We start from the raw sequence: 16134 nt of genomic DNA, 5'->3' as shown, positions 1-16134 counted from the left end.
AGAATAAAGAATAGATAACAAGTAGCTTTCAAGACATTGAAAATGATTCCCAAAGCAAGCTTAACAGTGTATAACCTTTTTAATTTTACCACTGGTTCCTTTTCTCTTTATAATTCTTGATAAAATCTGCCAACCCTAAGTTTACGTAGCTGAAGCAAAAGTTTCCTGGTGTCTAGGCCATTATTATTGTCTTAATTACAGGCCTGGATCTACTGGATGACTAATTCACTGACTAAATGAACTATAATATTTGATCTTAAAGAGGAACTATATTATGTGAAAGTATTTTGAGACAGTGGGAAGAAAAATCATGTAAGAATGCCAAGTCTTTCTAAATTCCATATATATGCGTTAGTATTGGTGTATGGCAAAACCAATACAATATTGTAAAGTAATTAGCCTCCAATTAAATAAATTTAAAAAAAAAAGAATGCCAAGTCTTATTTTTGTTTTACTGTTTTTAAACTGTTGTTAATACATAGAAATATTTCTTTGTTTCAGGATCAAATTCATCTCTGAAATGACACACAGCTGTTTTTTGAGACATTCTTAATCTAGCTTAATTCATTTCTGTTTTCAGAAACTTTGAAAGCAGCTACTACTAAATTTTAGACTCTGTTATCCTTGCAGGTTATTATGCGAAGCGGCCAGCCACTCACTGGCACAAATGGGAGGCGCTGCAAAGAGGATGAGAAGCTGATAAATGCCACCCTCAGGGCAGGGAAGCGTGGCTACATCATTGATACTCGGCCTCTGAATGTAGCTCAGCAGGCTAGAGCCAAAGGAGGCGGCTTTGAGCAAGAAGCTCATTATCCCCAGTGGAGGCGGATTCACAAGTCCATTGAGAGGTAAAAGATTCAGGAGACAGGATGGACTCTTATTTGAAGCTAATCAGAGTGGGTGAGCTCTTAGCTGTTGGAAGATCACAAGTTTTCAAAGGAGCCTTCATATTAGCTTGAGTCAAAAACTGGCTGGGTATCTTGCCCTTGTGTTCTGTGAGATAAGCAGAAAACTCGTGGTAGATGCTCACAAGTGAGTTTTAGTCGAACAGCATTTTTTCCTCTCTTGGCTCTGAAATTTCATCACATGAGATCTCTGCTTTAGATCAGTGGTCACCAAACCTCCTGCAAAGAGATGCTACAGACCAACTACATTTTCCTAAGTCAAAAATACTTAGACATTTAATTTCCCCATACCCCCTTAACTTCCACATCTTGTTTCCTCCACCTGTATCATCTCATTTACGCTTGCAGTTAATGGTTTAACATTGCTTCTGGGAGGGTGAAGGGGTGGGAGTTGGAACTAGTGAAATAATGCAATCTGAGCTGGCCTTGGGTTCTCTGCTGACAGGATAGGTGTCCAGAGTGAGCCCATGGGAGTGGGGTGCTGACGTCAGGGGCGCTGTCTCTGACCAGTCACAAAGTGCACGGCTCTGACGCTCTCCCCAGTCAGATAATTTTAAATACTAGTTTCATAATCCTAAACCCTATAAATTATTACATAGCAAGGTAAATATTTTTAGAGTATTTTGAGCTGCTCTTGCTCTTGGATATATTGGAGGCTGAGTTTTTTATTTGGTTTCTTCCTTCATTGTTCTGTCTTCTGTTATCTTTTTTTCTTCTTATTTACTTTTTCTTATTTCTCAAAGGTATCACATTCTTCAGGAGAGCTTAATCAAACTCGTGGAATCTTGTAATGACCAAACACAGAACATGGACCGATGGCTCAGTAAATTGGAGGCCTCCAACTGGCTGACTCACATCAAAGAGATTCTGACAACTGCCTGCCTGGCTGCGCAGTGTCTTGACAGGTAAGTATTAGGGTTCTGGTGTGGGGAGCTCCTGCCAACTAGGCTTGCTTCCGTCCAGACCTGTGTTTATGTATCGGGTTACCATGTGTGTCTGTTCTGTGACTTACGTTCGTAGTTGTTTAGCTGCTAAAGTCACGTCCAATCCTTTGCAACCCCATGGACTGGAGCGTGCCAGAGTCCTCTGTTCGTGGGATTTCCCAGGCAAGAATACTGGGGTGGGTTGCCATTTCCTTCTCCAGGGGATCTTCCCGACCCAAGGGTTGAACCTGCATCTCCTGCCTTGGCAGGCAGATTCTTTACCACTGAGCCACCAGGGAAGTCCATCTTATGTTCACATTATTTTATAAGATAGTCAGTGCCATTCAGTATCTGTGACATTTATGTGACGAGTCTGGCATTTAATTGTTCATGTACATACACATGTCATCCATGACGCAGATTTTTTAAGTACTCAGGGACCTATTTTTTTCTATACAAATCCTTAAGTTGTGAATCTAACAGTGTCTATTTTCTTAAACTGAAAAATAATGGAAAGAAGTTTCAGAGAGCTCTTGCCCTGTGAAATTTGGGACTTACCGTGCTTTCATAGTTTCCCCAAGGGAAGCTCTCTTCATGTACCTCACTGGGATCTGAACCTACCAGACAGAGCAGAATGCAAAAGGCTTTCAACTGTTACTCTCAAGAACTGTTTATTATTAGCAGTCAGTTGACAGGAGTGTCCCATTAGTTCTCTGGATTTTCCTTACAGGGAAGGAGCATCCATACTGGTCCATGGAACGGAAGGAACTGATTCCACACTTCAGGTTACCTCCCTGGCCCAGATCATCTTGGAACCAAGAAGCAGGACCATCCGCGGCTTTGAGGCCTTAATAGAAAGAGAGTGGCTGCAGGTGAGAAAAGCTGTTCTGTGCACAGAGGAGCTACTCGTAATGATGTTTGATCCTGGTTTGTGGGAATGGATACGTGAAACTTTGATGGATTCAGACGTTCACTCTTCTGGGGGACAGCTCCTCTGTCTCCCTCTTAGTAAATGTCTGGGATCTTTACTGCCTCTCCATTTTTGTCTCCCTCTTTGCTCGTATTGTTCGTTTGGCACTTTATTCCCCGAACAAACGCTTGTTAGTTGTCTGTTGTTACCTACAGGGAAACACAAAGAGTGTAAAGCATGGTCTTGTCTCACAGAGCCTAGTCTATTTAGAAGTAAAAGACACAAACCAGCGTGTGAGGAGGAGTGGGGACTTGTAAGCAGGAAGCGTGTGCTTCATCCCTTCTGTCTTCTCACCTGGCTCCATCCTACCTTCTCCCTGAGCCAGGCAGAAGCCCTTCTCACCCTGTGAGACCCAGCTCGCTGTCGCTTCATGGAGCCTTCGGGACCCTAACTTCCTCCACAGATAAAGCTGATCCCTTCTGTCTTCTCGTCTGGCCCCATCCTGCCTTCTCCCCCAGCCAGGCAGAAGCCCTTCTCACCCTGTGAGACCCAGCTCACTGTCGCTTCATGGAGTCTTCGGGACCCTAACTTCCTCCACAGATAAAGTTCATCCCTTCTGTCTTCTCACCTGGCCCCATCCTGCCTTCTCCCCCAGCCAGGCAGAAGCCCTTCTCACCCTGTGAGACCCAGCTCACTGTCGCTTCATGGAGTCTTCGGGACCCTAACTTCCTCCACAGATAAAGTTCATCCATTCTTGTCACGCTTTGTTTCCCGAACTAGACTCAAGTACAGTAACGTCTTTGAGTTCAGAGAGCCTTGCCAAGTGTAGCTTTTACTCCTTGGACACAGCACAGTGCTGGCCTATGAGATGCTGAAGGGCAGCTAAAATAAAGGTCTTGTAAAATAGATGGAAATCCTCCAAGCTAGAGATTAATTCAGATGTTTGTGCACTGTGTCACTTAGTATATATCTGTGATTGAAAGCAAATGTTTAGATATAACTTGGAAGGAGAATTCTCTCTCTTCTAGCCCTTCCAGTTACAATCCATGTTTGTTATGTGGTAATGCTGTTGTGTTTACCACATCCACCCACCCTGACAGCGGTCCTTTAAGTCAGACCATCCTAAGTATTTGGTGATCTTACACAGCTACATTCCTTGTGAGCATAGCAGACAAATTCGCATGATTTCTGTGTGTGCTCATCCGTGTCCGACTCTCTGTGATCCCATGGACTGAGGCCACTTGCCAGGCTTCTCTGTCTACGGGATTTCCCAGGAAAGAATATTGGAGTGGGCTGCCATTAAAGATCCAAAGATAAAACAAGTCTGTGAAATACCTAGAAGGGTGTGATTGCGGGGATAACATCAGTACTCAGGTTCTGGGTAGGCCAGAGAGCCAAATGATTTGAAAATTCCCTTTGGTCAGTAGATGGCAGACTCTTCAGTTCTTCTGTTGAGAAGAGGGAAACTAAGGAGAGCTTTGTCTCTAATGTAAAAGTATTCCTACAGATGTCTTCATGACAGTAACTTCTTTTCATATGTTCAGTTCAGTTCAGTCACTCAGTCGTGTCTGACTCTTTGTGACCCCATGGACTGCAGTATGCCAGGCCTCCCTATCCATCGCCAACTGCCAGAGTTTACTCAAACTCATGTCCATTGAGTCAGTGATGCCATCCAATCATCTCATCCTCTGTTGGCCCCTTCTCCTCCTGCCTTTAATCTTTCCCAGCATCAGGGTCTTTTCAAATGAGTCAGTTCTTCACATCAGGTGGCCAAATAATTGGAGTTTCAGCTTCAGCATCAGTCCTTCCAATGAATATTTAGGACTGATTTCCTTTAGGATGGATTGGTTGGATCTCCTTGCAGTGCAAGGGACTCTCAAGGGTCTTCTCCAAGACCACAGTTCAGAAGCATCAATTCTTCGACGTACGTGACTACTGAGAAAACCATAGCCTTGACTAGATGGACCTCTGTTGGCAAAGTAATGTCTCTGCTTTTTGTCATGCTGTCTAGGTTGGTCATAACTTTTCTTCCAAGGAGCAAGCATCTTTTAATTTCATGGCTGCAGTCACCATCTGCAGTAATTTTGGAGCCCCCCAAAATAAAGTCTGTCACGGTTTCCACTGTTTCCCCATCTATTTGCCATGAAGTGATGGGACCAGATGCCGTGATCTTAGTTTTCTGAAGACGACTTAATATCAGGAGTGACCTGATGAAATCTGTCTATGAGAAACCCGTATTTATCTTTATGTAGTGGTGAGGTTTATGGAGCTTACTCCAGGCTACAGCACTCTGGCTGGATAGAAGGGGAGAGCTGACCTTTGTTTTGTACCTGCAGAACTTAACGTTCTTTGACTTTGCTCCAGATTTCACCAACCTAGTAAGATTTATATTATGTTTATTATTACAGAAGTCCATTATTCTGTTTGATATTCCAAGAACAACCACAGCTCTTATGGCTAACTGTGTAGCCTTGTTAAGTTCTGGGATGGCCAAAAATTTCGAGTTTTTCCAAACTTTTTGGTCAGCCTGGTATTTGGAAATCGTGTCTTTCCCCTCAGTTGAAGGTTGTCTGTCTGTCACCCAAATCATAGGATGTTCTGTGTAACAGTTTTGTTGCAGCTGTGTGAAACTGATAATAACATGCCGTAATGTGGCCTCACTGGGATATGACGGCCACCTTTCCACCTTCCCTCGTAGGCTGGTCACCCATTCCAGCAGCGCTGCGCACAGTCAGCCTACTGCAACAGCAAGCAGAAGTGGGAGGCACCTGTGTTTCTCCTCTTCTTGGACTGTGTGTGGCAGATACTTCGTCAGTTCCCTTGTTCTTTCGAATTCAACGAGAATTTCCTCATCATGCTCTTTGAGCATGCCTACGCCTCACAGTTTGGAACATTTCTGGGCAACAATGAAAGTGAAAGGTGGGTACACTGTTCACGTGGGGGCCATTTTCAGTCGTTTTGGTTATTTCCTAAAAGAGACGAGGATTCGCTTCTGCGTTACCGTTATCGATATTTAAAAGATGGTGGTGGTCACCGTCAGCATGGCTTAGAGTCCTTCTGTATGAGTCCGGATGCTGCATGCTTATTACGAGCCTGTCACATGCTAGATGGGGGCATATCCTAGATTTTGTTCCGTTAGATTAAAATAAGTCCACACACTGATTAAAAAGCTTGGAGTAAACTAAGCAACCATTAAGATGTTACTTTCCTTTTATAAGAACATAGTATGTGACACCTGTAAGAAGCTTAAATATGTAATCTGATTCTACCTTCCATGCAGTTTCATAGAGTAAAAAGGTAATATCCAGAGAAGTTAATGATCGTCCAGGGACACCCAGCCATTTGGCCACCAGAAGTATGGCCACAGTACAGGTCTTCCTGCTCCTGTTCTCAATTGTATCTCTCATACCAAGAAACTGTCCTCAGGCCCAGAGTGCAAGTCTCGCTTCATAACCCAGACGCCATCAAGTGTATAGGTTTAATTAGAAGATTCATATCAGAATGATCATTAAAAGATGCTTAACTGGTCATCTTCTCATTTGGGTTCAATCTAAGGGCTTCCTCTGCGTGAGAGACAGGATTGGTCTCTTGACTGGTAGCTGGCATCGTGTAGCTGAATAATAAATGTAAACAATTAACGGTCTTCACAAAAGAATAGAATCACTGAGTCTTTACCAGTTTAAAATTCAAGCAATACATTTTTCTTTCTTGTTTACTTTAAAGCTGAATTGGCAAATTTTCAATACTAGATTTTCTTATAGATTCTTGTGGGGGAAAATTTAGAACTATTTGCTCTAGAAAATTCTGTCACCATAGTTTTCTCATTGTGTTTTGGCGATAGTTAACTGAAGCCACACGATTCACCTGATCAGTTTGACTAATTGGTATGTTTATATTTTATACTGCTCTGTATCCCCAGGGTATTTGCTCTGAGTGTTTTCTTTGATGATAGTATGGAGCTGAGATAGGATTAACTTGTTCAAGTTGAAATCTCTTACTATACTGCTTGTCACACCACAGGCCAATAAACTGAGACAAGTTGTCAGGGCAAAGACTAGCAACTTTATTAGGAAAGCCAACAGAGCAGGAAGATGGTGTATTAGTGTCCCAAAGAAGTGTCTTGCCTGGGTGTGGATGCTGGGAACTTTTATAAAACAAAGGGGGTCAGCTAAGGAGGCAAAGTTGGAAAAAGTGACTTGTTTGAAATGTTTCCTGGTTCCAGCCAGATTTGGGAGGGGATGTGTTAACTTCTTTTCTGCAGCCATTCACTGGTGAGCCTGGTAAGGATGTTTCCTGGGAGCAAAACGAATATATTTTAGCTGAGCATTCAGACATGGAGGCAGGGTTCCCAGAGGTGGGCCATTATGTATGCCTCAAGCTATAAGCAGCATCCTTTTAGTGATTAACTTGTGGCAAAAGGAATCAAATACAAAAATTAAAGTAAAAGAAACAGATCCAATACGGAGCCAGATTTATTTACTCGTTATAGGTCTGTTGAGATTTTCTGTTTCTTCCATTTAGCTAATTGTTGACAGTTAAAAATGCTGACAAATATTTCAATTTGACAGCATTTTGTTCCTCTGCTAAAAAATCTTGTGTTCTGCCTTCCAATGTACGGAGAAAAGAAATGGTCCTAATAGAAGCAGCATTTAATAGTGGTTGTCATACATTAATTGGTTTAACAGCAGTTTTCTTTCTTGATCAGATGTAAGTTGAAGCTGCAGCAGAAAACAATGTCTCTGTGGTCCTGGGTCAACCGGCCCAGTGAACTGAGTAAGTTCACCAACCCTCTCTTTGAAGCCAACAACCTTGTCATCTGGCCCTCTGTTGCTCCACAGAGTCTTCAGCTGTGGGAGGGTAAGTCATGCATCCTTTGCAAACCCTTTATTGATAGTCCAGGATGTTCTCTTGACTGCCTGTGGGTACAAGCGTAAATGGATACTGCTGTTTATATCAGATATTTTCTCAAGATAAGAAGGTACATTACTTCTTTTTATTGTGATAAAAACAGAAAATTTACCAATGTAATACTTAATTGTACACAGAGATGGTCAAGTATATCACGTTGTTGTGAAACAGGTCTCCAGAACTTTTCTTCCTGTAACTTGGCGACTCTGTACCCATTGAACAGCCGCTTCTCAGAGTTCCTGTCCAGCCCCAGGCAACCACCACTCTGCTTACTCCTGCTACCTCATTTAAGTGGATCCATACAGTATTTGTCCTTTTGTGACTGCATTATTTCACTGAACGTAATTATTGTGCTCAAGGCTTATCCATGTAGTAGCGTGTGATGGGATTTCCTTTTTAAGGCTGAGTAATTTTTCATTGTGTGTATACATTTGGCTTATTCACTCATATGTCAAAGGACACCTGGGTTGCCTCTACCTTTTGGCCCACAGGCATGCAAATATCTCTTCAGGACCCCGCTTTTGATGCTGGAATTGCTGGATCATACAGTAATTCTATGTTCAATGTCTTGAAGAACAGCCATACTGTTTTCCGTAACACTCTTACCATTTTACAACCCCATCAGCAGTGGACGAGGGTTACAGTTTCTTCACATCTTCGTCGATACTTATTTCCTGTTTCTCCCCCCATCTTTGATAGGTCATCCTAATGGGGGTAAGGGAAAGTACATTACTTTCTGTGTAAGGAAGTGATGGATAGTTGGGACAGGAATAAACTGTAAGCTCTGAGGAGATGCTTTCTGTTCTCTCTATCAGCTAGTCTTCAGGACAGATTCTTCTGTTAGACGCTGTTGAAGGGTTAATGAGCTAGTCCATTTTAGTAAGATTCCATAAAATGTACATAATGCCATCCATCAAGGTGGTGATGCAGATGTCTTGTTTAAGTGGAATAATCCCGACCTGATTTTCATGTCTAAAGAAGAGTTTTTACCTGCCTTGCTTTCAGATTCTGAAGCTTATCTCCTTAAATACTCAATGCAGTCAGTTCAGTCGCTCAGTAGTGTCTGACTCATTGCAACCCCATGGACTGCAGCATGCCAGGCTTCCCTGTCCATCACCAACTCCTGGAGCTTGCTCAAACTCATGTGCATTGAGTTGGTGATGCCACCCAGCCATCTCATCCAACTCTGTTGCCCCTTCTCCTCCTGCCTTCAATCTTTCCCAGCGTCAGTCTTTTCCGATGAGTCAGTTCTTCGCATACCTTAAATACTAAAGCTTGTTTTTTAAAAAATTACCAAAACCTATCTAAAATGTATTATCTATTCGTTACACAAAGGGTATAACATACCATTTAATTTCTTTTTAATCAATTTGAAGGTGGTTTTGGAGAAGGCAATGGCACCCCGACTCTAGTACTCTTGCCTGGAAAATCCCATGGACAGAGGAGCCTGGTGGGCTGCAGTCCATGGGGTCTCGAAGAGTTGGACACGACTGAGCGGCTTCACTTTCACTTTCATGCATTGGAGAAGGAAATGGCAACCCACTCCAGTGTTCTTGCCTGGAGAATCCCAGGGATGAGGGAGCCTGGTGGGCTGCCATCTCTGGGGTTGCACAGAGTCGGACACGACTGAAGCGACTTAGCAGCAGCAGCAGCAAGTACATTTTTAGTCATCTTTATGTTAAACAAGGGCATTCACACAGGAATGGCAGCTGTTTGGTAAACTCAAGTACCGTCCACAGCCGTTATTTTACTTGTTCTCCTGTGTGAGACTCCCAAGGGCAAGTCTTTTGGGGGAACTGTCTGCCCACTTTGTGTGTGAGGGCGCTCGGGTTGCCTTCCTTTCTGGGGTTGACACGGAGCCTGTCTCTGTCACCTCTCCGGCCGTCAGCTCTCCTGGCTTGTTCTGCATGGGATATCTGCCATTAGCTGCCTGCTTCCCGCTCAGCCTATGCTTCTCATCTTACCGGTCGAGGCGTCCCAGGTTTGGCCCTGTGGGAAAGTGGCCTCCACCTTAGAGCCTCCCGGGGCTCTGAGCCTCCGCTCACTGTTTCTCCTTACTCATGCAGTCAGTCACAGGTGCAGGAGGAGTGACCACTTAAATGAGAGACAGCAGCTCTACTTCTTGTTCAGGAACTCTGAGACAGTTCACCTAAAAGCCACTGTCATGTTTAATAACAGAAATGAGAAGCTAGTTATTTGGGAGGAAAGGCAAACTTGAGAGCCAGATGGCTCCTGAAGGACAGTTTAACTGGTTTTTACAAAACCTCATTGAAAGTTCAGGGATTCAATGATAAAAGAAGATTTCTTATATGGATGTGCTCCTGCTGCCCCATTAAGGACAAGGTTTCCCTGTATGTTTAGTGCCTCAGCTTAGAACTGGATGAAGTGCTAAGTTGGATAAAAATATTCTCATGGTAAGTACATGGATTGTAGAACACCACCACTGTGGCCTTAAATGTCTCTCTGCTGTTTATATCTGCACCGAAGTTAACCATTAACAGTAAGTAACTCCTGTATTGAACAGGATTTTTAAAATACATGCAATAGAAAAGTCAACAAGGTCGGCCTTTAGTCTCTGTTTCTATCTCCCTTCTTTGATAAGAATGTAAGTAGTATCCGGACACATACAGAGGGACTCTCTAGGGTGCATGGCAGTTTGGTTTATGGAAAGTGTTCTGATAACTCATAAAATCTTTGTGAACGTACCAGCTACTGGTAAGTTAGTTGCCACTGGTACATGCATGCTGCAGTCTGGAAGTATTTGTACCTCCTGACTTGAATGTGTTTGAGCCATCACTTTGAGCTGGTATCAATAACATATATGTATGTACAGGAGAAAATGTCTTTTTATCCATAATAAAAGGATAATTAATGTTATCTGGGGGAAAAAGCAATTGCCTACAGAACTGGAAGACGGTCTGTTAAGAAACAGAGGGGGAGACAGTGCTGGAGTTCCCGCTTTTTAAACAATTTGTGTGGCCCTGCTTTTGCTCTAACTGCCACTTTCCCACTGAAAATGATTTCACACCTATAGGAGGTCTTACAGGTCTGGATAAAGTTCTGTAATTGTTTAAAAAAAGAATATTCGTATTGTGAAACTGTGACGTTTATGGCATTGTAAATGATTAGTTTGTATTCCTGAATATAACCAGAACTGCATTTTGATCTATTTCATAATGTTATGGGATTTTTTTGAATAACAGGCACGTACATGGTGACTTCTTGTACACTATTCAACTGTACTCTTTCAGTACCTCAGATTGCTGTACATTTTAGAGTATAATAAAACACAGATGTGAACTGTGAAAAAAGAAAAGGGTCATAAGACATGGGATTATGTATTAACCACAGCAAGTATAGTGCTAACCCATGGTGTGCATCTTTCTCCCTCTGTTCGTGGATTCAATAGGTATTTTTTTACGCTGGAACAGATCCTCCAAGTATTTGGATGAAGCATATGAAGAAATGGTTAACATCATAGAATACAACAAGGAATTGCAAGCGAAAGTAAATCTCCTTAGGAGGCAGTTGGCAGAACTGGAGACTGAGGATGGGGTGCAGGAGAGCCCCTGAACCCTACCCACCGCAGCCCTTGCAGGACCGTGCAGAGTGGTAGCCCACCTCTGTCTCCACTGCCCTCAGTTCACCGTCACACGTTCAGCCTTGAACGTAAGGCTTTAGAAGTGAGAACCTTCTAATGTAATGGACTCCTCAATACTTTATGAATGAAACTTACTATAATTACTCATGTTACACGTGGCCTGTTGGGGCTCTTCACTTTGGGAGCAGGAAGGAGGTGCTAGTCATTTTATGTGAAACAGGTGACCCATATATTTAATGCCATTTGTGTTATACACCATTTCATTGTAAGCTTTTCTCTGCATCTACTTTGTAAACAGAGCTCCAGACCAGTCAAGGATATGACTATTCTCTTTAGAGAACATTTGTTAGTTTAAAAAAGGATCAGACTTTTTAAGCACTCCAAATATAGAAATGTTTTTCAAACCTGAAATTGCTGGTAAACCCAGACGTTTGTGTTTAACATGCTATTTACAATATCTTTGCCACATAAAATAGCCCTTCTTCTTTTAAAACAGTTTTGGACTGACAAGAGCTGAATTCGTGTCCTCGTTCTGGTTTGTCAAGAAAACAAAAGCTGAATATTTATTCAAGGTAAATTATTTTTACAAGGGCAACAGCTAAAGTTCTCTGGTATTTACATTAAGAAGAACTAAGTTTATTTTAACCGTAGACACTAAAAGTATGTGCAATTTAGAAATAAAGGAGAAATTTGTTACTGATAAGGTGTCAGTAGTGTCCAACTGGTTCTTCAGGGTTTTGGTCATACATTTTAAATGTGTCAAATGCTGGATGTAACATTAAACCATCATTTTAAAATAGATGTTCATTTGTTACAATTAAGCTACAAATAAGGTTACCTTAAACCAGAGATGCACTGCCCTTGTCTGAAGTTCTTACTGCACTGGTTTATGTACAGAAGTGTGCTTGATTGTTTTCTTTTTAAATATTCTAAGTTTACTAATACTAAGGTTAAGATTTTCTTACTCCCTTGAGCCTTTTGAAAATTTATCTCGACTCTGCTGGTTTGTCCATTAGGCAAATATAATTTAAGTGGAAGTTTATGAACATGATGCAGGTATGCTTTAAACTTCAGAAGCGAATTTGAAATGTTTTCAGTGTTATAGAAGCAGTGACGACTTTATGCCATAGGCTGGTTTTTGCCTGCGACTCTAACAGTTCGTGATTAGGTGCTTTCCATGTACATTTCTACTTTGTGGCACTGCTCGTTTTAACAAATACTTTGAATTGTAGTTTTCCCTTAAAAGGACAGCTGAAGGGTAATCTTTAATATCATTTCAACCCCATCTATATATAACCATTTCATTGTAAAACACACCAAAACTGAACCCAGCTTTAGAGTTATGTATCAAATTAAAATTTTAGTTCTTCAAAATCAACTCTAACAAAATCTATGGCCACATTCAGAAGCTGCAGAAAGCAGCAAATACTTTCTGTCTCCAAAAGAGTTGCCAAGACGTCTTTTCCCCCATTTCCTCAGACTGGGAGCAAAAGGCTAGACAACTAATCTACAGTTGGAGCTTTCTTTTTGGTAAATTTGTCTTTCTTCTCTAAGCTCAGTTTTACTCCTGGCCTGTTTTCTTGATTATAGTGAAGAATCTTGGGGCATTCAAAGAAAGGCTGATGAAGGAAGGAAGATGTACTTTTTTGCTATAGGTATTTGTGTGCTGAGTGAAATGTCTCTGTTACTTTTTTTAAAAAGGAAACACTCTAGCTTTTTTAATAGATCTCAAAATTGAAGAAGGAGCCTTTTTCTTCTCAGTTAACTGACCCCTAAGGAAAACGAGAGACTTTTTAGTGATTTTTTTTTTTTTTAAAGAAGCCACTCTCAGTAGTAATGTTGGTTGGCGTTGGCCATGAGGTTTCTGTGGGTGGAAACATTAGAGGGCGTTTGTTTTTTTAGGCTTGGTCATGGAGAACCTGTATGCCATCAGCGTATACCTGTCTTCCTGATGAACATTTCACATGTGAGCCAGAGTATGATGATAACATAGTGTTTCCATTTCTTTTTCTTTCTCTTACTGAGACAGCAATCATACGCAGTTTGGACAAGTTTGTGTTTTAGTGTTAATTTATAATTAGGGATTGTCCAAACTATAGTTCTGTTTACAGGGAGTAAAAGCAAACTTTTGTATCAATGCACTTTCAAAGGGGTCATCTATTAATGTAAATACTAAGGTTTTCCCAAACTTGAGAATTCTGACAAAGACAAGTGTTTTATCAATATAACTTTGAAGAGGGTTTTTAGTAATACTATTAAATTACTCATCCCTTGGGTGAAAAGAATTACAGTGGATATATTAATAAGATACTTACTGAAGGTTAAGTTTGGAGAACTGTCTTTGATAAAGGCGGCTTTAAAAACTTTCATAATGAAGAGAAGAGTGGCTCAGTTAGTGAGAATGCAGACTGCCCCATACAGGCGTTAAGTGACGTATAATCAAGTTCATGTGCATTGTGGAGCTTCTGTATTTATTCACTGTGAAGGCTGGTTCCCATTTCTGGAGTGCAAAACAGTAAGCCCCCCACAAAGAATATTTTAATACAAAGGACTGCTGCAGTACAGGGATCTTTAGATTTAAATTCATAATTTTTTTTTAATCAGAAGAAACAGTTTGGTTATATCAAAATGCTGAAACTTTTTGGGTGGTTTAAGACTTGTCAGTAATTGTTTCCATTTTTTTGTTTTGATTTTATTAAATGGGAAGAAAATAAGCAGAAATTATAAAACCTGATAGAAATAAGATAATTTTATAGCTTGTTTTAAACCTAAGAAAAATTAGGCCTTTGAAGCAAGATTTTAAAGTGATCTTGGGGACAACTTTGGAAGACAATAATCATTTAAGATACATACATACTTTCCTATGTATCTTATTTTAAAACTTTTCTTTGAACTCCACAGCCTGATTTTGTAGAGGTGATACACAAGTCACTGCTTTTCATTTTAAAGGATGAAATTAAGTGAGATATTAGTCTTTGATTTAGTCCTTCTTAAGTTAAAGAAGAAAAACAATCCGTATCGTGGAAAAGATCTGACCAGTAATTGTCACTCGAAGTGAAAAACAAGAGGAATATTGTGCTGCGTTACAGAGAAAACCACTTAAAGACGTAGCTCTTGTAGTTCTCTGGTTTCAGGAGTAGCTGCTTTAGTGGTCAGTCCTAGCTAGGGCATCAGGTCCACTTACTATCAGACCTTCACCTGAGACACAGTTTTGGTACCTACCAATGTCCAGGTTTTATGAATTAAAACGACACACGTCTATTACGAGCACCCTTTATCAGAGAGGTATCTCCTGGACCAAAACAAATGGGCAATATTTGGAATAGTTAATCCTCTATTCTGGAAGCTTTGAAGTTTTCCAGAGAATGAAGTCATTCAGTCCATCTGATCCAGGTTATCCTATACCTCAGGACAACATAGATGAGTCATTTCTTATTCTTAAACATGACGCAGACTCCACCCACCCACCCCCACCCCCAGAGCATGTACACTAAGTTATTATAAGTAGTATTTTTGTGTAATTCGCCATCTCAACAAAAAACTGTAAAAGACTGGTTGCTGCACTCATATTTACGCTCAGGTCATAGGGAAGGGTTATTTTCCAATTTTGGGTTTCTGAAATAAAAACGACTTCTGTTCTCACTCAGTCCTGACAGTCTACCATCCACAGCAGTTTCTTTCTTTCTACTAGAGGCCCAGGAGACCTTCTGAAACTCTGCGCTGGGTTTTAGAAGGTCTGAACTTGTTATCTAAGTCCCCTCAAAAAAAAGAAAAGAAAAACTAATGTCCTATAATTGAACCACAGTGCAGAACTGTCGTCTGTGTTTAATTAATGAAAGATAACAGTAAGTCCGCTACATTGTCCTGGAAAATGGTTCCTGATGAGAGTTCACTGTCGTGTAGAGCAGTTCTCTTTAACCATCTGTGAGTATACATATTGTAAAAAGCTGTGTAACACTGCCTGTGTCTGTCAGCCCAAGACGTTTGCTTCAGTTTTCCAAATGCACATATTTTTAGAGAGGTGGATTATTCTAGACAAATACTCCTCGCGTTCTCTTGTGTAGAATCCTTATAGATACATTATTACCATCTACACTGAAAATCTTGTACTTGCACAAGTCATTTAAAAAAATAATAACAGTATGTATTTCTTCAATAACCAGGTACTTGAAGTTTACTCTTGATATATTTGAATGTGACTGTTGGATTTAAGTGCACTATTACTCATGTCTTACACAATAAAATTGCACTGTATGGAAAACGTATCTATAATGTGTGCTTTGCAAAAACCTCCGAGTGCTGTGATGTACAGGTTTCTACATGGGGAACCTGTCTGCGTCGAGGAGAAAATGACGAACTTTCGTTAAGTCTGTGTAACATTTTAGTATAATCTGTAATGTTCCTTTAAGTGGTAAGTTCACTTATGTCCTGGAATCATTTCTCTTGAATTGGCTGCTCTGTCAAGCTTGGTTTACTGAATCAAAAAACAGTCTTGTTGAACATGGTACAGTTATTTTTAGTGTATAAGATTTGTGTGTTAAGATCCTCCTCTGCCGAAGAGGACTGTTGCACAAATGCTAGTGTTAAATATCTATAGACAGTGGTAATAAAATTTGAATACATTCAAAGGCTGACTTTTTCCCCAAATATTTATAAAGGTTTTTGCAGTGTCTGCATTAAAATTGCTATATACATGGGTAGCTCAGATGGTAAAGAATCTGCCTGAAATGCGGGAGACCTGGGTTCGATTCCTGGGTCAGGAACATCACCTGGAGAAGGGAATGGCAACCCACTCCAGTATTCTTGCCTGGAGAATCCCAAAGACAGAGGAACCTGATGGCCTACAGTCCATGAGGTCGCAAAGAGTTGGTCACGACGGAGCGACTA

General features: G+C 41.0%; 1 protein-coding gene across 1 annotated transcript in view; it reads left to right on the top strand.

The window, feature by feature from the left end:
* Positions 1 to 15878, top strand: part of MTMR9 (myotubularin related protein 9) — a 63141-nt gene extending 47263 nt beyond the window's left edge. Inside the window, exons 5-10 of the mRNA XM_018051842.1 lie at positions 631 to 848; positions 1649 to 1810; positions 2559 to 2700; positions 5437 to 5657; positions 7444 to 7595; positions 11056 to 15878. Coding sequence (XP_017907331.1) covers positions 631 to 848; positions 1649 to 1810; positions 2559 to 2700; positions 5437 to 5657; positions 7444 to 7595; positions 11056 to 11219 — 1059 coding nt within the window. The 3' untranslated portion in view covers positions 11220 to 15878. The remainder of the gene's footprint in view (positions 1 to 630; positions 849 to 1648; positions 1811 to 2558; positions 2701 to 5436; positions 5658 to 7443; positions 7596 to 11055) is intronic.

This window comes from Capra hircus, chromosome 8, assembly GCF_001704415.2.
Source record: "Capra hircus breed San Clemente chromosome 8, ASM170441v1, whole genome shotgun sequence".
Lineage (NCBI taxonomy): Eukaryota > Metazoa > Chordata > Mammalia > Artiodactyla > Bovidae > Capra > Capra hircus.
Note: the sequence above shows the minus strand (reverse complement) of the source record. Positions and strands in the feature narration are given on the sequence as shown.